At 40.9% G+C, this 25,276-nt stretch overlaps 1 protein-coding gene across 3 annotated transcripts in view; it reads left to right on the top strand.

Moving 5' to 3' along the window:
• The window catches only part of ADGRB3 (adhesion G protein-coupled receptor B3), a 705,027-nt gene that overhangs the window by 347,071 nt on the left and 332,680 nt on the right, over positions 1 to 25,276 (top strand). For all 3 annotated transcript variants that reach the window (XM_038748665.1, XM_038748662.1, XM_038748664.1), the window contains exons 14-15: positions 21,970 to 22,119; positions 22,689 to 22,764. In XM_038748665.1, coding sequence (XP_038604593.1) covers positions 21,970 to 22,119; positions 22,689 to 22,764 — 226 coding nt within the window. The remainder of the gene's footprint in view (positions 1 to 21,969; positions 22,120 to 22,688; positions 22,765 to 25,276) is intronic.

Genomic DNA, 25,276 nt, shown 5'->3' with positions numbered 1-25,276 from the left:
GTGAATTTTATATCATTGTCATAATGCATGAATCGATACCCTTTATCTAGGATATATTTGTCTATTCATGTCCTATCTTATTTTGAAAGTAGTGATGGTTGTGAGTTTGATATTATCCTCCATAATCATTCTCAAAAAAGGTTCACAAAGCTTAAATTACTTTGTGGCAGGTGTCTCCTACAGGTGCAGAATATGTACGTATTGAATTCTTTGGAGGCTTTCTTTAATGATTATGGTACTACTGCTGCCACTATTTCTTTCCTTTGTAGGTTTTCATCCATTTGTGCTGCTACTTATGCATGAACATTTTTTTTGGAACTTGGGGGTCAGAACGTAGTTCGTCTTGAGGTTTTTTAGTATTGTGTTCTCCCCAAAGGGATCTGATTAAATTTTAGATGAGCAAATAGGATTTTGTAGAACCACCCCTTGCACAAAATCAGTTATAAGAGAAGTAGAGGGAGAAATGGAAGCTGGATGAGACGGAGGTAGTGATAAATCCCACCAATATTCAGGTCCCTGGTCCTCAACCTCAGCCAAAGATTACAATCTCTCTCTTCCAGTATGACACACATCCCCACCAATCACTAAAAGTGAAGTATTTGCAGACTAAACATACTCAGAATGGAGCGGAATGAAGCAAAGGTAGAGCAGCAAAATAAAACAAGCCTTTTGCAGCCGCTGTCTTCATGGTCATCACTACAGACTCCCAGAATTCTAGCATTGAGCCTGTTAGAGAACACAATAAATGGACTAGCTAACAACGGGACACCAGCAGTAATTCAATGCAACTTTTCTTACTACTGCTGCTCTGTCCCACGCTGATGATGTCTATGTTTTTATATATCTACAGCTCTGTGTTGATATGTGACTGCATGCTTGTGTGTGTATATGTGCGTATATGTGGTCATCTTGTCCTGGGATTAATTCATTAGCCCCCCTGTAAATTGGAATAAATTTGGGTAGAACTGAGGCAACAGTACATAGGCCAAAAAAAAAGGTTATGATTATCTTTCTCTCCCCAAGGCTATTTTTCCCCCCAGGAAGCAGATTCTTGCCAGGGAACAAAGGAATTAGTGTGGGGCATAGAGGATGCAACATTTTTTGCTCACTGTGACTCCCCTGTTCCAATTAGTCATAGCCTGGGACATTCTCTGTCTGAATCAGAGTGCTTAACAAGAATGATTCAGAGAGTAACAGTATGCTTGTTTGTACCTATCCATATATATGGATATAGTTGTATAATGATTACATCACCATTGGTACACAAATAAAGTTGTACATTTTGTTCTAAAATGCAGGGAAAAGCAAATAGTGTTTTCAAATGTCAACTACAATGGTTTGGATCTTGTTTCAGGGATAATCTAATTTTTCCAGCTTTCTTATACAGAGTTCACTCACTGAGCAGCAAACAAGCATAAGTTTCAATTTTTCTTCCAATTTGATTTCTGGGTGTAACCTGTCTGTAAGCCTTAAGGAAGGCCATTGTGAGTGTGTCTTTAGAAATACAAATAAAGTTATCATAATTATGGAACTGTGGTCTCAGAGAACTAGACGTCGTGGAAGAGGTGGAAGTAGGAGATCATGGGGCTAGATGGGGAGACCCAAGGTAGTACAATCCTGAGAAAGGAAAGCTTGACAGATCCACATCACCCCCTCACCTGACTGCTCCATGAGGAGGTTATCCTATTAGCAGGAGCAAAACCTGAACTAGGAAGCATGAAGTCAAGATATGTACTTGCAGTGCATGATCAACCATTGAGTATATTCATTGAGTGAATTCATGGTATGAACTGAGTGCTTACTATGTGTAGAACAGATATGACAAAGCTGTGTGGTTTAGTGGAAGGAGCATGAGTCTAGGAGTCAGAGGACATGCATTCTAATCCTGGCTCTGCCAATTGTCTGTTGTGTGACCTTGAACAGATTACTTAATTTCTCTGTGGCTCAGTTATCTCATCTGTAAAATGGGGATTAAGACTTTGAGCACCATATGGGACATGTTTTGTTTTGTTGTATGTCCCCCCCTTCTAGACTGTGAGTCCATTGTTGAGTAGGGACCGTCTCTGTATGTTGCCGACTTGTACTTCCCAAGCACTTAGTACAGTGCTCTGCACACAGTAAGTGCTCAATAAATACGATTGAATGAATGAATGAATGAATGACAGGGACTGTGTCCAACCTTATTAATTTATATCTATCCCAGTACTTAGAACAGTGATTGGCACATAACAAGCGCTTGACAAATATCACAGTTATTATAACCATTCAGAAATCTAACAGTAGTGAATAGAAGTACTGTATGTTTTATTAATTAACATAATCATTATGCTCATTTTCCTTGTGTTCAGATGAAACAAGTATGTTATGTAGGTTTAGCTATACCTATGTTTGTTCTTTTGAGACTGCTGATAGCATGTGTGACACTGTTCATGCTGCATGACTTACTGCAAAATTCAAAACACACCATGACCGAGCCCTGACAGGACTGCAGGGGTGACACCTTTTGGAGCTAAAGTAATAATGCCATCAACTCCAGAGACTTCTCTAGCTGGGCCAGGATGTTTAATTTGGAACATCTAACCTGGGTATACCATTTGGCTTAATTGCCTGTCATCCCCTCACCTCAGAGCTTGTTTACGCCTTCTACTTCTTATCCAGGCTGCAGTAGTAAATGTGGGCAGCTGTATCATGGAGTCAGTGGCCTCACTAGGGAATAGTCCATGTCTCTGCGATATCCTCAGCCAATAAAGAGCCTCACAGTGCAGAATGACTACCACGTCCAACCTTATCCTCAATTTCTTCTGGTCACTCTCTCCTGTTGTTCACTAATCTGCACTTAAGTGACATAGCAGTGGACAATTATGAGGCGAGCCCTCCTAATAAAATAAAGACCTGCTCAGCAAGAAGCCAACAAATGGGGGCATTCCTTGAGCAAAGATGATCATTGTACTGAGAGACCCTACATGGAACAAACCCAAGTATCTCTCCTTATATAGCAAGGAGGGAGTTTGGTAATTTATCAATCTTTTCAGTGACAGCACAAAAATAAAGCAACACAGCATCAGTAGTGCCATCTCCTGTCCCTGTGGCACTGCCTCCCTTTTCTTTCAGTTATGTGTTTATGTCTGTGGTTAATATGTATTTATAATATATATTACTTGATAGAGGTAAACATGTATTAACATGAACACTTATTGGTCACCAGTGCTCTCCTTCCTTCCAAATCCAATGGCCTCTACTCCCATCCTAGTACCCTTCAACCACTCAGCTGCCTTCAAAACTTATGTTAAAAACATCTAACTCTTAACACCTACTTCTATTAGAAACATCTAACCTTGACTTCACTGACACTATTCTCCTCTGGTTCCCTTCCTATCTCTCTTTGGTGCTCACTTACAGTTGCTTTTGTGGACTCCTCCTCTGCTTACCACTCCCTAACTGTGGTAGTCCCTCAAGGCTTAGTTCAGGACCCCTTTCTATTCTCCATCTACATGCATTCACTTGGGGAACTCATTTGCTCCCATGGCTTCAGCTATCATCTCTATCTGGTTGATTCCCAATTTTACACCTCCAGCCCTGATCTTTCCCATTCAATCAATCATATTAATTCATTCAGTCATATTTATTGAGCTTTTACTGTGCCATCAAGGAGTGTTTCTCCTTCTCTATAGTCTCATATGTATTCTTTTCTTCAGAATATCTCTAGTTGGGTGTCTTGGTGATAGCTCAAAATTAACATGTACAAAACAGAACTCCCATTTTGAGAAAAAACATGACCTAGTGGATAGAGCCAGGGCCTGAGAATCAGAAGGAACAGGGTTCTAATACTGGCTCCAACATTTGTCTTCTGTGTGACCTTCGGCTTCAGATATCTCTTCTGTAAAATGGAGATTAAGACTGTGAGCTCTATGTGAGACAAGGACTGTGTCCAAGCTGATTAGCTTGTTTCTACCCCAGTATTTAGTGCAGTGCCTGGCACATAGTAGGTCCTTAACAAATACTATATATATATATATATATATATATTTTTTTTTTTTTTAAATCCTCATTTTCCCACAAAAACTCTGCATTCTCCCTGATTTTCCCATCACTGTGGACAGCACCAGCAACCTTCCTGTCTCAAAAACCCATAACCTTGGTATTAATCTCAACTCATCGCCCTCATTTAACCCTCATATTCATTGTCACAAAATCCTATCAGATCTACCTTCACAGCTTCGCTAAAAGCTGCCCTTTCCCCGCCATCAAAACTGCTACTACTTTTGTACTATCCCCACCTAGTGACCTCCCTACCTCCTGTCTCTCCCCACTCCAGTCCATACAGAGCAGAGGCTTGGGAGTCAGAAGACGTGGGTTCTAATCCCGGCTCTATCACTTGTCTGCTGTGTGACTTTGGGCCAGCCACTTAACTTCTCTGTGCCTCAATTACCTCACCTGTAAAATGGGATGAAGACTGTGGGACAAATTGATTACTTTGTATCTACCCCAGTGCTTAGAACAGTGCTTGGCACAAATACCATAATTATTATCACTATGCTGCCCAGATCATATTTCCAAAACACTGTTATGTCCATGCTTCCCCACAAGAACTCTGCACCAATCAAAAATTCAGAGCATTCAATCACCTTGCCCACTTTGATCTTAACTCACTAATTTCCTCCTTCAACCCGGACCCAGGATGCTCACTTCACTCTAATGCCAATCTGCTCACCGTATCTCAGTCTCATCTATCTTTCCACAAACATCCCGCCTTTGGTCTGGAACACCCCAACCTTTCATAGATGACAGACTATTACTCCCTACCCACTTTCAAAGCCTTATTAAAATCACATCTTCTCCAAGAGGTCTTTCCTACTAAAGCCTCATTCTCCCTATTACACCCACCTCTGTATCACCTTTGCACTTGGATCTGTACCCTTCAAGCATTGATATTCACCCCACCCTCAGCCCCACAGCACTTATGTACACACCTGTAATTTATTTCATTGCTTGTCTTCATCTATAGACTGTAAGCTCCTTGTGGGCAGGTAACGTCTACCAATTAATTCTGTTATATTATACTATCCTAAGTGCTTACTATTGTGCTTACCACATAGTAGATGCTCAATAAATATGAGTGATTGATTCACATTTCTGTAATTCACAAGGATTGTAATACATTCCTATTAAAGATATAGCCTGTTGTTTCAATGCATGTTCAAATTTTTACTATCCTGTCACCTAGAAGTCCTGTCAGTCAATTAATCAATCATATTTATTGAACACTTACTATATGCGATGTGCTTCACTAGGCACTTGGGGGAGTGACACAACTGAATATCCAAATCAAAATATGATATATATGTCATATATATAGGTGAGAGGAAACAAAGGAACCTCACTTCTGTACTTTGAAGCTAGGAATTATTATTATCATTATCATCATCATCATTATCATTGTTATCATTATTATCATTGTTAAATGCTTACTATATGACAAGCATTATATTGAGCACTGAGGTAGATACAAGATAACCAGGTAGGGCCTAATTCCTTTTCCAGATGGGGCTCACAGTCTAAGTAGAAAGAAGTAGGATTTAATTCCCAATTTAAAGAACAGAAAACTGAAACACAGAGAAGTTTAGTGACTTTTCCAAGATTATAACTCAGGTTTTCCAATTTTCAGGCCCATGCTCTTTTCACTAGGTTGCATTTATTTCCATACTGATACTACTATTTTCCAATTTCCAGTGCCCTAAATTATACTGGATGTGATTTTCTAGAAATGACAAATCTTCATTGTAACTAGCATTTGGAGATGTTACAACTCTTAAAAATGTCATCTGTAATCACTGTGTTTTCAGGTTGCAATTTTTTCATTTGTAAATAGCACTTTATATCCTGGGCATATAGGCACATATATAGTGCTGTAACCAATAAACAATCTTGGGGAGAAAGAACAAAAACATTTTTGTCTAAACCATTTGAGTATGTTAGAATAGTGTGAAGTGATATAATGACTGCTCTGAATCTGTCATTGAAGACTTCAAGTAGAATTTAGACTGTGAGCCAGTTGTTGGGTAGGGGCTGTTTCTATATGTTGCCCATTTATACTTCCCAAGCATTTAGTACAGTGCTCTGCACACAGTAAGTGTTCAATAAATATGATTTAATGAATGAATGAATGAATTTAAAAAGATCTACAATTTGATAGAAGGAAAAGTGTAACCTAGATTAATTATAATCTCTTTTGGTCTCTAATTTCTCAATGTTATGCATCTGAGGTGGAGAAAAGACTTAAAGGTTTATTTCAGTGCCCTAACTAACACATCAGTCTGTTCATCAGCATATTGGGCAGTTTATGCAAATAAAAGAGCAGCAATTGATAGGCATATGTATGTATATTAAATGTCTGTTTCTCCTGATAGATTGGAAGCTCCTTGACAGCTGGGATCTTATCTACTTACTCTATTGTGCTCTCCCTGGCACTTAACATAGTGCTCTGCACAGAGTAAGTTCTCAGTATATACCATTGATTGATTAACTACATGAGAGGCAAAATTAGGTGGTCAAATTCCCCTCAGAATGTCTTAAAAGCTTTTGCGAAGAGTAGATGAACCTAAACCCTTTATATTATGCCCACTGTAATTTAGCTGTGCTTTCTTCTCTACATGTATTCTTCCAGAACTGTTCGAAAGGGCCTAAAAGACTGCAAGCTTGTTGTGGGCTTTGTTGCACTGTACTCTCCCAAGTGCTTAGTATAGTGCTCTGCACACTGTAAGTGCTCAAAAAGTATGATTGATAGATTGATTTAAAGGACTTCCGCTGTGGCCACAACTTCACTTTTAGAGGGAGTGTCAAATCCCATAGACACTGTGGAGGAAGAACTGACAGAATTTGGTAAAGAGTGACTGGGGGATCGAAAGAGGAGTTCAGGGTGCTGCTAAGTTTATGGGTTTCCAAGTGGGAAGGATATTGATATTGTCAACTATGGAAAACAGCATGGCATAATGGATAGAGGACGGGCACAGAAATCAGAAGGTCATGTGTTCTAATTCCACCTCCACCACTTATAATAATAATAATAATGATGGTATTTATTAAGTGCTTACTATGTGCAAAGCACTGTTCTAAGCACTGGGGAGGTTACAAGGTGATCAGGTTGTCCCACGGGGGGCTCACAGTTTTAATCACCATTTTACAGATGAGGTAACTGAGGCCCAGAGAAGTTAAGTGACTTGCCCAAAGTCACACAGCTGACGGCAGAGCCGGTATTTGAACCCATGACCTCTGACTCCAAAACCCATGCTCTTTCCACTAAGCCATGCTGCTTCTCATCTTTTCTCATCTTCTCACTTATCTGCTGTGTGACCTTGGGCAGGTCACTTCACTTCTCTGTGCCTCAGCTACCTCATCTGTAAAATGAGGATTGAGACTGTGAGCCCCACATGGGACGGGACTGTGTCCAGCAGATTTGCTTGTATCCACCTCAGGGTTTAGTACAGTGCCTGGCACATAGTAATGGCTTAGAAAATCCCATAATATCATCATCAGTATCATTACTATGGAAAGGTTCTGATGAAAGGAAGGATTTGGAAGGGAAAATGAGGAGGTCAGTTTGGACATGTTGAATTTGAGGTGCCAGCAGGACATCCATAAACAATATCCTGGAGCAGGAGAAAGTAAGATTGCAGAGAAGGAGAGAGAGATTAGACAAGTGAAGTAGATTAGGGAGTCACCAGCATATTGGTGGTAGTTAAAACTGTAATGATTGCAATGTGTAGTTTTAGCTAATCTGGATGGAACATATCAAGTATATTGCTTATTTTCTACCTTATCTCCATCCACATACTGCTTTCTGCCAAGATCAAATGTTATTGCTTCTTTCTGATAACAGAGTAGTTCTCCGATTAAGTGAATCACTTCCATTGAAGGACATCCAGTTCTCTGCTTTACTAGGAGACTTAGGAAGGAAATCTGATAATTTAAATTTTAAAAATCATATGTGAATTGAAAGTTCTCTTTCTCAAGTTTTTTTCTTTCTCAGTTTTAGTTTATGGTGAACACTATGATATCATTTTTAAAAATAGTTTTGTAACCCTTGACAACGAGACAGAAGAATGCAAGGCCACATCTTTTTGTTTATTTGTAGAACCTTACATCTGCTCAATCAGCCAAACCTTGTGGGCAAGTATCAGGTCATACTGCTTCCTTCTAGTTTTCAACAACACTTGCTAGACAGGGAAGCAAATGTCATGTGTCCCGCTGTAGCTTTCAAAGCTAAAACAACAAAATCCCTTCCACTTTTTTGTGAATATTGGTTTATGGCTTTATGAAACTAGTTTATCCTACAAACTATAAATTTAACATGGTAATTTGTGGAATATCCCTAGTATAAATTCTGATATTGTAGTGTGTTTGAGTCACCGTAATCACTGCACAAACTTGGCAATTGGGCAGGAACCTCTGTCTGTAAGAGCAATTCCATCTTCATCAGGGTAAAGCAGCAGGAGACCTTCTATCTCCTCTCAAAAATCAGCTTGTGTGTCTGTCCCCATCCCGTCACACTTTATAAAAACAGTGGGCCCCTTCTTTCTTCTCTCCCTGACCACCAGTCACTCTCCAAGGGTTTCTTCCCCATTGCTTTCAAGCATGCTCATATTTCCTGTCTTAAAAAAAACCTTCCTTTGACTCCACTACTCCCTTCAGTTATAACACCATCTTCCTCTTACATTCTTTGCTAAACTTCTTGAGAATATTTTTTCCTTTCCTCCAATTCTATCCTTGACCCCCTCCAATCTGATTTTGCCCCCTTCATTCCATGGATACTGCCCACTCAGTGATCACCACTGATCTCCTTATTGCCATATCCTACAGTCTCTACTCCATCCTCTCAGCTGTCTTCAACACTGTGGACCATCCCCTTCTTCATGGAAACATAATCTAACCTTGGCTTCACTGATACTGTCCTCCCTGGTTCTCTTCATCTCTCTGGCTGCTCATTCTCAGTCCCTTATGTGAGCTCCTCCTTTGCCTTGCACTCTGTTAGAGTACTTCAAGGCTCAGTTCTTTTTCCCCTCTGGTTCTCCATCTACATTTCCTGGGAGAACGCATTTGTTTCCATGTCTTTAACTACCAACTCGATGTAGTGATTCCAATATCTCCATCTCCATCCCTAATCTTTTTCCTTCTCTGGAGTCCCGTATTTCCTCCTGCTCCCAGGACATCTCTAATTAGATTTCTTGCTGACACTTAACACTTAACATCTCCAAAACAAAGCTCTTCACTTTCCCACACACACCCTACTCCCTCCGTAACTTTCCCATGACTGTAGACAGCACTCCCGTCTTAGCACCACCATCCTCCCCGTCTCATAAGCCTATATCCTTGGCATTATCCTCAACCTAGCTCTCATTCAACCCACATATTCAGTCTATTATCAAATCATATCAATTTGTATGATTTGTAGGTAGCTTCACAGCATCACTAAAATCCGCCCTTTCCTCTCCATTCAAGCCACTACAACTTTGATATGAGCACTAATCCTGTCTCCCAAGTAGTGAATCAGCCTCCTTGCTGATCTCCATTCTTACATTCTCTCCCAACTCCAATCCATACTTCACTCTGCTGCCCAGATGATATTTTTTTAAAAACTATTCAGTCCTTGTTTCCCTACTCCTCAATAAACTCCAGTGGTTGCCCGTACAACTCTATATCAAACAGAAACTCCTTACCATTGGCTTTAAGGCATTGATTACTTTGCCTGCTCCTTTCTTATCTCAGTAATTTTCTGCTGCAACAACCTACCAATGCTCACTTGGTTACTGTGATGCTAAGCTACTCACTGTACGTCGATTTTGTCTATCCCAACACTACCACTCACCCTTGTCCTGCTTCTGGCCTGGAACTTCCTCCCCCTTTATATGCACAGCTGAGGACTCTTCCTTTCTTCACATACTTATTAAAATCACATCTCCTCCCAAACCCTGCCCTCTCCCTGACTTTCCCATCACTGTTGACGGCACTACCATCCTTCCCGTCTCACAAGCCCGCAACCTTGGTGTCATCCTCGATTCTGCTCTCTCATTCACCCCTCATATCCAAGCCGTCACCAAAACCTGCCGGTCTCAGCTCCGCAACATTGCCAAGATCCGCCCTTTCCTCTCCATCCAAACCGCTACCCTGCTCGTTCAAGCGCTCATCCTATCCCGTCTGGACTACTGAATCAGCCTTCTCTCTGATCCCCCATCCTCGTGTCTCTCCCCACTTCAATCCATACTTCATGCTGCTGCCCAGATTATCTTTGTCCAGAAACGCTCTGGGCATGTTACTCCCCTCCTCAAACATCTCCAGTGGCTACCAATCAATCTGCACATCAGGCAGAAACTCCTCACCCTGGGCTTCAAGGCTGTTCATCACCTCACCCCCTCCTACCTCACCTCCCTTCTCTCCTTCTACAGCCCAGCCCACACCCTCCGCTCCTCTGCCGCTAATCTCCTCACCGTACCTCGTTCTCACCTGTCCCGCCATCGACCCCCGGCCCACGTCATCCCCCGGGCGTGGAATGCCCTCCCTCTGCCCATCCACCAAGCTAGCTCTCTTCCTCCCTTCAAGGCCCTACTGAGAGCTCACCTCCTCCAGGAGGCCTTCCCAGACTGAGCCCCTTCCTTCCTCTCCCCCTCGTCCCCCTCTCCATCCCCCCATCTTACCTCCTCCCCTTCCCCACAGCACCTGTATATATGTATATATGTTTGTACATATTTATTACTCTATTTATTTATTTATTTTACTTGTACATATCTATTCTATTTATTTTATTTTGTTAATATGTTTGGTTTTGTTCTCTGTCTCCCCCTTCTAGACTGTGAGCCCACTGTTGGGTAGGGACTGTCTATATATGTTGCCAACTTGTACTTCCCAAGCGCTTAGTACAGTGCTCTGCACACAGTAAGCACTCAATAAATACGATTGATTGATTGATTGAAGTACTTATCCATACTTTATTTTAATATGCCTGTCTTCCTTTTTAGACTGCAAGCTCCTTTTTATGCTATTTGTTAATTGCTTTTTATGTATTAAACACTAAGTGCTGGTTTCCCTGTTCTACATGGGGCTCACAGTCTAATTAGGAAGCAGAACAGGTATCTCATTTTACTTTTGAGGAAACTGAGGCACAGAGAAGTTAAATGACTTGCCCAAGGTCCCATGGCAAACAATTGACAAATCTGGGATTAGAACCCATATCTTTCTGATTACCAGGCCCAAGCTCTCTTCAGTAGACCATGCTGCTTCTCCTTGTGGGAAGGGAACATGTCTACCAACTCTGTTATATTGTACTCTCCCAAGCACTTAATATAGTGGCCTGCATATAATAAGTACTCAAAAATATGATTGATTGAGACTCTCAGTTATTAACAATTAGCACCTCCTTTCTCTTCTCTGCTTCAGTTCCTGTTTTGTCACCACACCCAGATGAAAGTGGGCCCAGATGAAAGTAGGGTGTAGCTACCAGTGCTCAGACATCAAGGACTGCAATTAATGATGGCATTTATTAAGCACTTACTATGTGCAAAGCACTGTTCTAAGCATTGGGGAGATTACAAGGCGATCAGGTTGTCCCACGGGGGGCTCACAGTCTTCATCCCCATTTTACAGATGAGGTAACTGAAGCACAGAGAAGTTAAGTGACTTGCCCAAAGTCACACAACTGACAACTGGCAGAGCAGGGATTTGAACCCATGAACTCTGACTCCAAAGCCCATGCTCTTTCCAGTGAGCCACACTGCTTCTCTCAATTCCTGCAATTGGACTGCAATTCCTTTGAAAGCTTCATATAGTAACTGGAATCATTTTATGACAGTTATATCATTCTAACAAATAATAGGTCTGAATGAAGTTATTTCATGACCTTCTCTGACCAGACAGCACTGAACTTAAATTATCTCCCAGAGAAGCAGCGTGGCTCAGTGGAAAGAGCCCGGGCTTTGGAGTCAGAGGTCATGGGTTCAAATCCCGGCTCCGCCAACTGTCAGCTGTGTTACTTTGGGCAAGTCACTTAACTTCTCTGTGCCTCAGTTACCTCATCTGTAAAATGGGGATGAAGACTGTGAGCCCCCCCGTGGTACAACCTGATCACCTTGTATCCTCCCCAGCGCTTAGAACAGTGCTTTGCACATAGTAAGCGCTTAATAAATGCCATTATTATTATTATATACATTATTCTTGAAAGATAAGCAGCACAGAACTTTAAACACCAAACATCTATAGCACATTCTAAGCCATACGACCCTTCCCTGCAGGAATTGTTTTACTACAAGCAACACATGCTGCCTTTTAAGTTTATTCAAATCCCTTCACATACCTGAAGAAGCACTGTAGTTATGTTCCCTCTTTTCTCTCATGAATAACCTCAGTTCCTTGAAGCCTGTCCTCCTAGGTCCTATTTTTCAACCTTTAAATAAATTTTGCCTTTTTTTCATGAGATTACATCTTACTTTTAATTCCTGCTTTCCGTGTTTTGCTTCAGTTGTCTTGTTGTTGTCTTATGCTGTCAAGTTGTGTCCGATCCATAGCGACTCCATGGACACATCTCTCCAAGAATGCCCCACCTCAATCTGCAAACCTTCTGGGTAGTGTAACCATAGAGTTTCTTTCGTAAAAATATGGAAGCGGTTTACCATTGCCTTCTTCCTCTCAGTAATTTGCTTCAGTATAAGGCTGAAAATCCATTTTAAAATAGCCTAACAATATGAAATCTGTGGAATTAATTAATAATTGTTATTTTTCTCAGCATTGTAGCAAGAACTTTCAATGGTAGGCCAGTACCTCACACACATTTAATATTCTCCCAATAGCAGGGAACAGTCATTTAAAAACAGAGTCAAAGGCTTTTTTTTAAGAACTTAAAGTTCTACTCTGTTAGGAATTTGGTGTAATCACGAAGTCTGTTACAAATGGTTTCCAGTCATTTTCCTGTTATGAATGTGAGCTGTGAGAGGCACTTTTCCAGGCACATGAAATGAAAATTCCCAGATGATTGCCTTAGGCTGTTAAAATGATCACATGCTAATTATGATAGAAATGTGTGTAAATATGATGGAAAGTTTCCAAAGCATCTTCTCCTTCTTAATTGTATGTTTTCCTCACAATACCTAACAAGAGCTACAGATTTACAGCCTCTGTCTTGTCCTTCCACTTCTGTTATTTGCTTTTTGTATCTCTTAATCAATGTTTTGTTCTCTGAGCCTATCCCCAAAGGTTATGTACTATATTCATTGGCAGCATTCATCTGTTTCCACATAAAATTCAGCCATGAAAACAACCACACAATTCTAAAAAATGTCAAACTGAGTAGAAATAAGACTACAGTATCATTCTTGACATTACCTTCAACTCATCTCTCGCATACAATCCACATACTCAACCTGTCACCAATCGTGTCAGCTCTACCTTCACACTATCACTAAAGTCAGCCATTTCCTCTCCATCAAAACTGCTACCACATTAATCCAAGCACTTATCCTACCTCACCTAGACTACTGTGTCAGCCTCCTTGCTGACTTCCCTGCAGCTTGTCTCTCCCACTCTAGTCCACACTTCACTCTGCTGCTTGGATCACTTACCTAAAAAAAACATTCAATCCATGTTTCGCCAGTCAAGAGTCTTCCATGGCTGCTCATCCACTTCTGCATGAAACAGAAACTCCTTGTCATCTGTTTTAAAGCATTCCATGAACTTTGCTTCCTCAAACCCAACCTCACTGATTTCCAACTATAGCCAGCCTGCACACTTTACTCCTTTAGTAGCAACTTGTTCACTGTGCCTCGTAGCAACTTGTTCACTGTGCCTCTATCTTATCTATCTTGCCAACAATCCCTTTCCCATGCCCTCCTTCTGGTCTAAAACTATCCCCTCCCCCGCACCATACACACTCCATATTCATGAGATGACTACTCCCCACCCCATCAAAGTCTTGTTATCCAGTCATTCAGTCATATTTATTGAGTGCTTACTGTGTGCAGAGCACTGTACTAAGTACTTGGGAAGAATAATACAACAATAAATAGACACATTTGTCAGACCAATCAACTGGGGAAGTGAACAAACTTAATCTTGGCAGAATTCTACACCGGGCTCCAGATATACTATTGTCTCTAACCCTTCCTATGAACTGAGTTTATGAGGAAAAGGATATTTTGGATGGAAAAGAAAGACAACGATTACCTGGAGAGAGCTTTGGCCACAGTGGCATTTCCAACTGCTAAACTGAGTGACTGAGCGTGGGAACAGACTTGAGTTCCTTGGCTTGGAACCTGAACTGGTTGCAGAGAGGCTGAGCTTGTTCTCAGGGATGGACAATGGCAACCCATGGCATTTAATAATAACAGTGGGATTTGTTAGCTTTTCCTATGTGCCAAGCACTTTTCTAAGCACTGGGAAGGACGCAAGCAAGTCGGGTTGGACATGGTCTCTGCCCCACATGGGGCTCACCATCATAATCCCCATTTTACAGCTGAAGGAACTGAGGCACAAAAAAGAGAAGGGGACCCAGAACTGAACCTTGAGGGACCCCCACAGTTAGTGGGTGGGAGGCAGAAGAGGAACCCCTGAAGGAGATTGAGAATGAGGAACCAGAAAGATAAGAGGATAACAAGGAGAGGACAGTGCCTGTGAAGCCAAGGATGGATAACACTTTCAGGAGAAGGGTGTGGTCTACAGTGTCAAAGGCAACTCATAGGTCAAGGAGGATTAACAGGGAGTAGAGGCTGTTGGATTTGACAAAAAAGAGATCATTTGAAACATTTGAGAGGGTGATTTCTGTGGAGTGAAGGGGATGGGAAACAGCATGGCTTAGTGGTTTAGTGGAAGGAGTACGGGCTTGGGAGTCAGAGTTCTCATCCTGAGTCCACCACATTTCAGCTGTGTGACTTTGGGCAAGTCATTTAAATTCTCCGTGCCTCAGTTACCTCATCTATAAAATGGGGATTAAGATTAAGACTGTGATCCCCAAGTGTGGCACCTTGATTACCTTGTATCTACCCCAGTGCTTAGAACAGTGCTTGGCACATAGTAAACACTTAACAAATACCATCATTATTGAGAAGCAGCATTGCTTAGTGGCAAGAGCACAGGCTTGGGAGTCTGAGGTCATGGGTTCTAATCTTGGCTCCGCTACTTGTCAGCTGTGTGACTTTGGGCAAGTCACTTAACTTCTCTTTGCTTCAGTTGCCTTATCTGTAAAATGAGGATTAAGACTGTGAGCCCCATGTGGGACAACCTGATTACCTTGTATCTCCCCTAGTGCTTAGAACAGTGCTTGGCACATAGTAAGTGCTTAACACTTTATTATTATTATTATTATTATTATTATTATTATTATTATTATTATTATTATTATTATTATTATCATTATTGAAGCCAGATTGGAGGGGGTCAAAGAGAGAATTAGAGGAGATGAATTTGAGTCAGTGGGTGTAGACAATTTGCTAAAGGAATCCGGAGAGGAATCATCATCATCAATCGTATTTATTGAGCGCTTACTATGTGCAGAGCACTGTACTAAGTGTTTGGGAAGTACAAATTGGCAACATATAGAGACAGTCCCTACCCAACAGTGGGCTCACAGTCTAAAAGGGGGAGACAGAGAACAAAACCAAACATACTACCAAAATAAAATAAATAGAATAGATATGTACAAGTAAAATAAATAAATAAATAAATAAATAGAGTAATAAATATGTACAAACATATATGCATATATACAGGTGCTGTGGGGAAGGGAAGGAGGTAAGATGGGGGGCATGGAGAGGGGGACGAAGGGGAGAGGAAGGAAGGGGCTCAGTCTGGGAAGGCCTCCTGGAGGAGGTCAGCTGTCAGCAGGGCCTTGAAGGGAGGAAGAGAGCTAACTTGGCGGATGGGCAGAGGGAGGGCATTCTACGCCCGGGGGATGACGTGGGCTGGGGGTCGATGACGGGACAGGCGAGAACGAGGTACGGTGAGGAGCTTAGCGGCGGAGGAGCGGAGGGTGCGGGCTGGGCTGTAGAAGGACAGAAGGGAGGTGAGGTAGGAGGGGGCGAGGTGATGGAGAGCCTTGAAGCCCAGGGTGAGGAGTTTCTGCCTGATGCGCAGATTGATTGGTAGCCACTGGAGATTTTTGAGGAGGGGAGTAATATGCCCAGAGCGTTTCTGGACAAAGATAATCTGGGCAGCAGCATGAAGTTGGATTGAAGTGGAGAGAGACACGAGGATGGGAGATCAGAGAGAAGGCTGATGCAGTAGTCCAGACGGGATAGGATGAGAGCTTGAATGAGCAGGGTTGCGGTATGGATGGAGAGGATAGGGCAGATCTTGGCAATGTTGCGGAGCTGAGACCGGCAGGTTTTGGTGACTGCTTGGATGTGAGGGGTGAATGAGAGAGCGGAGTCGAGGATGACACCAAGGTTGCGGGCTTGTGAGACGGGAAGGATGGTAGTGCCGTCAACAGAGATGGGAAAGTCAGGGAGAGGGCAAGGTTTGGGAGGGAAAACAAGGAGTTCAGTCTTCAACATGGTGAGCTTTAGGTGGTGGGCAGACATCCAGATGGAGATGTCCTGAAGGCAGGAGGAGATGCGAGCCTGGAGAGAGGGGGAGAGAGCAGGGGCAGAGATGTAGATCTGGGTGTCATCAGCGTAGAGATGATAGTTGAAGTCGTGGGAGCGAATGAGGTCACCAAGGGAGTGCGTGTAGATCGAGAACAGAAGGGGACCAAGCACTGAACCTTGGGGAACCCCCACAGTAAGAGGGTGGGAGGGGGAGGAGGAGCCTGCAAAAGAGACTGAGAATGAACGACCGGAGAGGTAAGAGGAGAACCAGGAGAGGACGGATTCTGTGAAGCCAAGGTCAGATAGTGTGTTGAGGAGAAGGGGGTGGTCCACAGTGTCGAAGGCAGCTGAGAGGTCAAGGAGGATTAGGACAGAGTATGAGCCGTTGGATTTGGCAAGCAGGAGGTCATTGGTGACCTTTGAGAGGGCAGTTTCCGTGGAATGTAGGGGACGGAAGCCAGACTGGAGGAGGTCGAGGAGGGAGTTGTTGTTGAGGAATTCTAGGCAGCACTTGTAGACAACTCGTTCAAGGAGTTTGGAAAGGAATGGTAGGAGGGATATGGGGCGATAACTAGAAGGTGAGGTGGGGTCAAGAGAGGGTTTTTTTAGGATGGGAGAGACATGGGCATGTTTGAAGGCAGAGGGGAAGGAAACAGTGGAGAGTGAGCGGTTGAAGACGGAAGTTAAGGAGGGGAGAAGGGATGGAGCGAGAGATTTCATGAGATGAGAGGGAATGGGGTCAGAAGCACAGGTGGCCAGAGTAGCACTTGACAGGTGGGAGGAGAGCTCCTCTGAGGATACTGCTGGGAAGGATGAGAGAGTAGCAGAGACCCCTGGCCCACGTCCTTCCCCTGGCCTGGAATGCCCTCCCTCCACATATCCACCAAGCTAGCTCTCTTCCTCCATTCAAAGCCCTACTGAGAACTCATCTCCTCCAGGAGGCCTTCCCATACTCAGCCCCCTTTTTCCTCTCCTCCTCCTCTCTCCCTCACCCCCCCACCCTACAGCACTTGTATATATTTGTACATATTTATTACTCTATTAATTTTACTTCTACATATTTACTACTCTATTTTATTAATGATGTACGTTTAGCTATAATTCTGTTTATTCTGATGGATTTGACACCTGTCTGCATGTTTTGTTTTGTTGTCTATCTCCCCCTTCTAGACTGTGAACCCATTGTTGGGTAGGGGCTGTCTCTGAATATTGCTGACTTGTACTTCCCCAGCACTTAGTACAGTGCTCTGCACACAGTAAGCACTCAATAAAAACGATTGAATGAAGGAATGAATGAATAAATTCCCTACCCACAATGAGTTTACAGTCTAGAAGGGTGGACAGACATTAATATTAATAAATTACAGATGTGTACATAAGTAATTATAGCTCTGCCACTTGTCTGCTGTGTGATCTTGGGCCCGTAAGTGGGCCTCAGTTACCTCACCTGGAAGATGGGGATTAAGACTGTGAGCCCCATGTGGGACATGGACTGTGTCCAACCTGATTTGCTTGTATCCACCCCAAGTGCTTAGAATAGTGCCTGGCACATAGTAAGTGCTTAATAAATGCCACAGTTATTATTATATTATTTTTATTATTATGCTTTGGGGCTTGGGGGAAGGAGGGATGAAGTCAGATAAATCCAGAAGGGAGTGGGAGGAAATAAAATAAAGGCTTAATTAGGGAAGGCCTCTTGGAGATGTTCCTTCAATAAGTCTTTGAAAGGGAGGAGAATAACTGTCGGATATGAAGATATTCTAAGTCAGAGGCAGGACATGGGCGAGGGTCAGTGGCAAGATAGATGGATTGAGGTACAGTAAGTGGTTGGCATTAGGAGAAGCAGCATGGCTTAGTGGAAAGAGCACGGGCTTGTGAATCAGATGTCATGAATTCTAATCCTGGCTCCGCCACTTGTTAGCTGTGTGACTTTGGGCAAGTCACTTAACTTCTCTGTGCCTCAGTTACCTCATCTGTAAAATGTGGAATAAGACTGTGAGCCCCAGTGGGATAACCTGATTATCTTGTATCTATTCCCAGAGTTTAGAACAGTGCTTGGCACATAATAAGCATTTCACAAATACCATCATTATTATTATTACTATTATTATTATTATTCAGTCATTCAGTCATATTTATTGAGTGCTTACTGTATGCAGAGCACTGCACTAAGCACTTGGGAAGTACAAATAGGCAACATATAGATATGGTCCCTACCCAACAATGGGCTCACAGTCTAGAAGGGGGAGACGAGTGAAGTGTGTGGGCCAGGTTATAGTGGAAAAGTAGCGTGGTTAGGTAGGAGGGGGCAAGGTGATTGAGTTCCCTAAGGTCTATGGCAAGGAGTTTCTGTTTGATGTGGAAGTGGATGGGCAGCCACTGGAGGTTCTTGAAGAGTTGACAAATATTGACTGAACATTTTTGTAGAAAAATGATCTGTGTAGTAGAATGAAGTATGGGCTGGAGTGGGGAGTGACAGGCGACACGGAGAGTGAGGCAGTAATCAAGGCAGGAAAGGATAAGTGCCTGGATTAACATCGTAGCAGTTTGGCTGGAGAGGAAAGAGCAGATTTTAGAAATGTTGTGAAGTTTGACAAAAAAGGATTTAGTGATTGAATATGTGTGTTGGATAAGAGAGATGAACAGAGGATAATGCCAAGGTTATGGGGCTTTTAAGACAAGAAGGATGTAGCTGTCTACAGTGATAGGAAAACCAGGGGAAGGAGGGGGTGGGAAGATGTTTTGTTATTGACTTGTTAAATTTGAGGTGAAGAAAGGACATCCTAGTAGAGATTCCTTGAATGCAGGAGGAAACGTGAGATTGTAGAGAGGGAAAGAAATCAGGGCTGGAGATTTAGATTTGGGAATCGCCTGCATAGATATGGAAGTTGAAACGATGTGAGCGAATGAGTTCTCCAAGGCAACAGGTATAGATGGAGAGCTTTAAAAAATATTGTCAAATAAACAGTCTATTCTCAACTACTAAATAACATATATACAACTGAATTCCTTTAAATATTTGGGACCCATATTTCTTTCAAATCTTCCTTTAAAATTTCAGTTTGGGGATTAAATGTTAAATTATAACCCTGAATAGTTTTATCCACTTCTACCATAATTGGAGAGCCTGAAGAAAAGCTGAAAGAACCTCAAGTACAGTCCCACTAATGTGATGCATTAATACATAACAAATCTGATTTGGATCAAAGAGTCAGTTGTCAAGTCATACATTTATAGAGCTAATGTTGTTAACCATCTTAATTTTCTCTCTTCTTAACTTGAATTACAATTTCCTTCAAAATGAAAGCCATCTATGAGCTACCTAATGGCTTTTTACTCTAATTTGTTTTTATGATTGCTTTTTACAGTTTTCTCTGTTGTCTTTTCATTTAACCCTTAGGGGAGACACCTACAGGCAAATCCTATTTCAGATCTCAGGATAAACCCATGTGAAAATTAGACCAACTGCATTATCTCTGCTGTAAATTGATTAGAAAAAGCATTGCTCAAGGAATAATAGGAATAGTTGTCATGCAGAATATTTCTAGGGCTGCCAGAGAGATTTCTTATCATCTCTCTGAGTGGTTTTTAAACGTGCAGTCCCATCAGCTCCTTCAAAGTAACCTGATTCTTACTATAAACTGATAGTGTTACCATGGAGTCAGCTCAGATTTCAAGACAACGATGTCTGATTTACAGATAATTTAATCATAAATAGAAAATGATACAGAGGGTAAACAAAAGTGCCAGAGTGGCTGTCTAATAAGTTTCCTAGAATCCATATCCTGGGAATCCAGTCCATATAATGGATTCATTAACAGAAAGTATTTGCTAGAAGATCTCTGAAGGGCTGTCTATATCCATTTTTTAGTTTGAAAGTTCTTAATACTGAGTTGCTATTCAAAGAACCGGCTAGAGGCAGTTTACACAGCAAATAATTTCAAAAATAGACAAAATCAAATCAAAGCTACAGAAAACCTCTCTCTTCTTCCCAGCCTCTTGTCTCTTCTCTTGGGTACACCATCCTAAGCATATATCTATGCTAACAAAAATATATATACAGACATAAAAATATATACATCCCTGTTAAAACAATTAAATTGAGCATATAAATGATTATATGTGTGTGTATGTATATATATACATATATATGTTTGTATATATACGTTTTTATGTTTGTCTCCCTCATCAGAGTAAAATCTCCCAGATGGCAGGGAATGTGTGACTTTTGTTATTCTGTACATCTCAAAGGTCTAGGTCAGAGTTCTATAGAAAGTAGGCATTCAGTAAATGCTACTAGTACTTCTCCTCTTCCTACTTCTCTTGTTCTTCCTCCTCTTTTCTTCCTCCTACTGAGCCCCAGCGTCAACCCCTTTAAGTTACCCCTTGCCTCCTGTCCCTCCTAGCCAGGCCCTTCTGCTTGCTTTGATACCATTTGAAACTAAGCCCCACTGTCTCTAAAGATCAGCACAAGAAAAGAACCAGGCATGTATCTGAAACTGAAGCATGCATTGGGGACAAGAATTTTGACTCCACCTCATTTCTCTACCCACTATGGCCAAGACCTGGCTTGGGTTTTGTTCCCTATCTGTGGGAAATGGACTTGGAGCTGGACTTGGAGAGCCCACCTCTGTACCTGTTTTGAGCCTTACAAAAACAGCAGAATTTTGAGAACCAAACTGTGAACACAAGTTCTCTGAAAAGTAGGAAAATGAAAATTGGAAAGGAGCAGTGATTAGTTTTAACATTATAATTACCTATTAGGTTGAAATTCTTCATTTTAAATTATAACAACATCAAAGATATAGGATCCACCGGGGGACCTTAAAATATTTTCTTTTATGGACTCATTAATACAGGAGAACATCCTATAACATAGTATTTTGATTATCGAAAGAGGCCATTATGTTTAAGGAAAGTGAATCTCCTCCCAACAAGCATATTCTAATTTTTGCCACGTAAAAAAGGCTTCTACTATAGCAAACTGTTTTATAGGCATTTCTCCAAATAGTGCTGCCCCAGTGTGGTATAGAGACTGTTATTGCATTATTAGCCTAATTCCAGCAGTTATATTTCCCAGAGCAATTTGGATCATCTTCTTCGTCAAAGTGCCATTTCAGAGTTCATTTCATTTCAGAGTTCAGTCTGGAATCACCATATAGATATGTTTTTAAATCTGACTAAATCATTTTGCAATTCTGGTGAAAAGAGTCAACATGAGCTTGGTCTGATAAGTGATAGCATTAATGCATAAATGTTGAAATAAAATTAATATTCTTTGTTATATTAAAAATAAACTTTGTAACCCAAGTATTTACAATTGAGAATTTGCTATGTATCTTAAACACAGCCTTAAAATGTGTCAAACAAAACATAAACAAACATAAACTCTGTGATTATTTCTGACTAGTGGCTAGCATTCAGAAGCTTCCTGCAGCTTCTGTTTTAACCGACATCAATTTCCCAATGAAAGGAAGGAAAGGAATGGTTGACTGGGCACGGAACTCAGAAGACAGGGTGGTTATCCCCAAGAACATCTTCACCCCAATGTCATCAAGAGGTAAAGACTTCTTTAGACATCAATATAATAATGTTATTATTTCATTTCTATTATTGCTATGGTATCTAACTGTAGCAAAACCTAAGCGTTCTATGTAGACGTTCTCTTAGGGACATGTTTCTGTAGAGTCAAGACTAATATGATATGCTACTTTAAGAATCCCATGAAAATATCATTAGTGATAATAATAACAATGGTAATACTAACAAATGATATTATTAAGTGTTTGCTATGTAGACACCAGATAATCAGATTGGGTGCATATTCAGAAGTATTGCTGTTTTCTGTTTCTCCAAATCCTTGAAAATTCCTCACATTTCTATTTCCTACAGGTTGCCTAACTGGTATTTAGGATATATTATGAAAAGGATCATTAGTGATCTAGTGTACTTTATTAACTTGTGTAGGTTTTGAGAAAGTATCAGAGTTCAACAAACATTTTTTTATACATTAACAAAACTTCCATCATATAGAAATGATGCATATGTACCTAGAGGTGGATACTGATTAGAGTGCTTAAAGACATATCATCTTAAAATGTTTAAAATATACATATGTTTCTTCTTTAGAATTGGATGAATCTTCTGTGTTTGTTCTTGGAGCAGTTCTCTACAAAAGTTTAGATCTTATTTTGCCTACTTTAAGGTAAGAAACCCTATCAATATGCTCTTGGATATTAATTAAAATAATGACATTCAGGCTGTTAGTTCTGGAATATATATTGAAAACAGACTGAAGTTTACCTACTTCTGCAATAATCCAAAGCATATTATTTACTTTTTCATTATTCCAAAATAGATAATATGTGAATGGACTGTTAAATACGTAATATGTGAATGTGCTGTTCATTAAATTGGTATATGATTTTATTTAAATAATTATATGATTATATTTAAATAACTGTGGTTCAATTCATGTTTAAATCCACACTGATGTATCCTTTATTCTCTTAATGTCCATAATAGTATAATGAACCTTACTTCCTTTACACTATGTACTTAGCATAGTGTTGCTATTCCTCTAATTTTCTTTAGCCCTTCCAGAGAGCAAGTCATCCCATTAGAACTGGCAATGGCATCTACATTCTATCTCCTCCCAAGGCTTGAGCCTTTTATTTATACAAATAAGCAAACAATGAAAAAAACCCACTGTATAGGTCTTGTCTAGGAAGTACCCCTCATTGCAGGCCCTAAAGAGCTATAAAAGTTTCTTAAAGTTAATTAATACATGCAGACTACAGTGATGTTCACACACATGGTTGGAAAGCCGTGATCAGCAGTGCCATCCTCAAATGCAAGAAACACAGCAGTATTGTTAAGGAACATATATACAAGGAATGCATATCTATCTATCTATCTATCTATCTTTCTATCTATCTATTTATATATATATTTATCATCATCAATCGTATTTATTGAGCGCTTACTGTGTGCAGAGCACTGTATATATATATAATATATATTATATATATGTATAAATGGATATATACATATATGTGTGTGTATATGTATTTATTGTAGACAGAAATACAAAGTACACACATACATAATATATGAGTCCTCAAAATACTTGGTCTCTTCCCACATTTATATAATATCTCCATTGGCTTCTAAATGCAAATGCAGTCCTAGTTGCCTCAAGAGAAAGGACTGTTTCAGAACTGTTTTGATTTCTGAATATTCTCCTAATCATGTAACAAAATTGGTTGGGTACACACTTATTTATGTACTTTGGTCTATAACTTTTAAGGACTTTAATGTTCACCCCAAACCCAGCCCCACAGCTGTTATGTACATTTCCATTAGTAATTTATTTTAAGGTCTGTGTGTTCCCATTCAGTCCTTAAGCTCCTGTTGAAAGAGATCATGTCTACCTACTCTATTTTTATGTACAGTGCTCCTGCACACAGTAAGCACACAATGAATACCATTAATTGATTCACACATTTGGATAGTGATGCTTGGCTATTATGCCACTCAGGTTTCCCATTCCTTGCCTCCCATTATTTTTTGAGTATTCCTAATGACCAGCATCTTCATATTTAGAGAAAACCAGCAAATGACATGCACTTTGCTCTTATTCTTCCATGAGTAACAATTAGAAGTTTCAGGGAGGAGAAAACATGAATGATGAGCACATTTTTCAATACAGTTAATAAAAATTAATGCTCAACCCAGCAGAAAATAATCTCCCACTGAAGCTTCCAGTTCTTTGTATATTCTGCAGCTGCAATGATTCGTCACAATTCTCTTGAAGAAATCCTTCTTCCCTCTACATGGAATACATTATAAGAAAGCTCAGCAAATCACCCAGATGTCTTAATGTACACATATTTCCTTTTGATAAAATAGTTATTAATTGGGAGAACTATAGGTTAGGGTGTTCTGTATAACGTTTTCATCAACTCCCTCCTTTTTTGATGGTTTTTAAAGAAAATTGCTTTCTTAATTACTGCTTTAAGCAATATAACATGTTCTGAGTCACCCAATTCAACTGGAACAAATTCCACCCTGTGTTTTGATTGTGGTTTGTCAAACTAGTTAAAAGCACTTGATTTGATCTTTAAAAATGCTGTTCATATCTATAGTCTTATCAGAATTATGAAAGAAGAGCTCATTTACACAAGTGCTTCATTTTACAGATAGTTGACACAGCATGACCTTGTAGAAAGAGAATGAGCCTTGGAGTGAGAGCACTTGAGTTTCAATTCTGCCTCTGCCCCTTACCAGCTTGGTGACCTTAGTCAAGACGTGAACTTCTCTGTGCCTCAGTTTTCTCACCTAGAAAATCAAGACATGTTCTCCCTGCTACTAAGACCGCGGAGGCCTGTGACAATACTAGGAGTTTTCACTCAGGATTCGCTGGATCATAAAGTCCTCCAGACATTTTATTCTTCTATGACAGGATTGGGACATCCTAATCACTGCAACCCAAATCCTGGCACTATCATTGCTGCCACCACTCTATGGCTGAAGGCATTAACTGAGGCATAGAGTTAATCAGGGACAAGCCCACCACCCCCTTCCTGGGGCTGGCTGCAGGAAGCCTGTAGTCAAAGTGCTCCTGCTCAGGGCTCCCCAAGTCACATGTCTGATATCTGGGGCTTCTCCCCTAGTCTCTACCACAGGCAGCAGCAGCTTGGCCTAGTAGAAAGAGC

This window comes from Tachyglossus aculeatus, chromosome 1, assembly GCF_015852505.1.
Source record: "Tachyglossus aculeatus isolate mTacAcu1 chromosome 1, mTacAcu1.pri, whole genome shotgun sequence".
In the NCBI taxonomy this organism is placed as follows: Eukaryota; Metazoa; Chordata; class Mammalia; order Monotremata; family Tachyglossidae; genus Tachyglossus; species Tachyglossus aculeatus.
The sequence above is the reverse complement of the archived record's forward strand: the minus strand, read 5'-3'. Positions and strand labels throughout refer to the sequence as shown.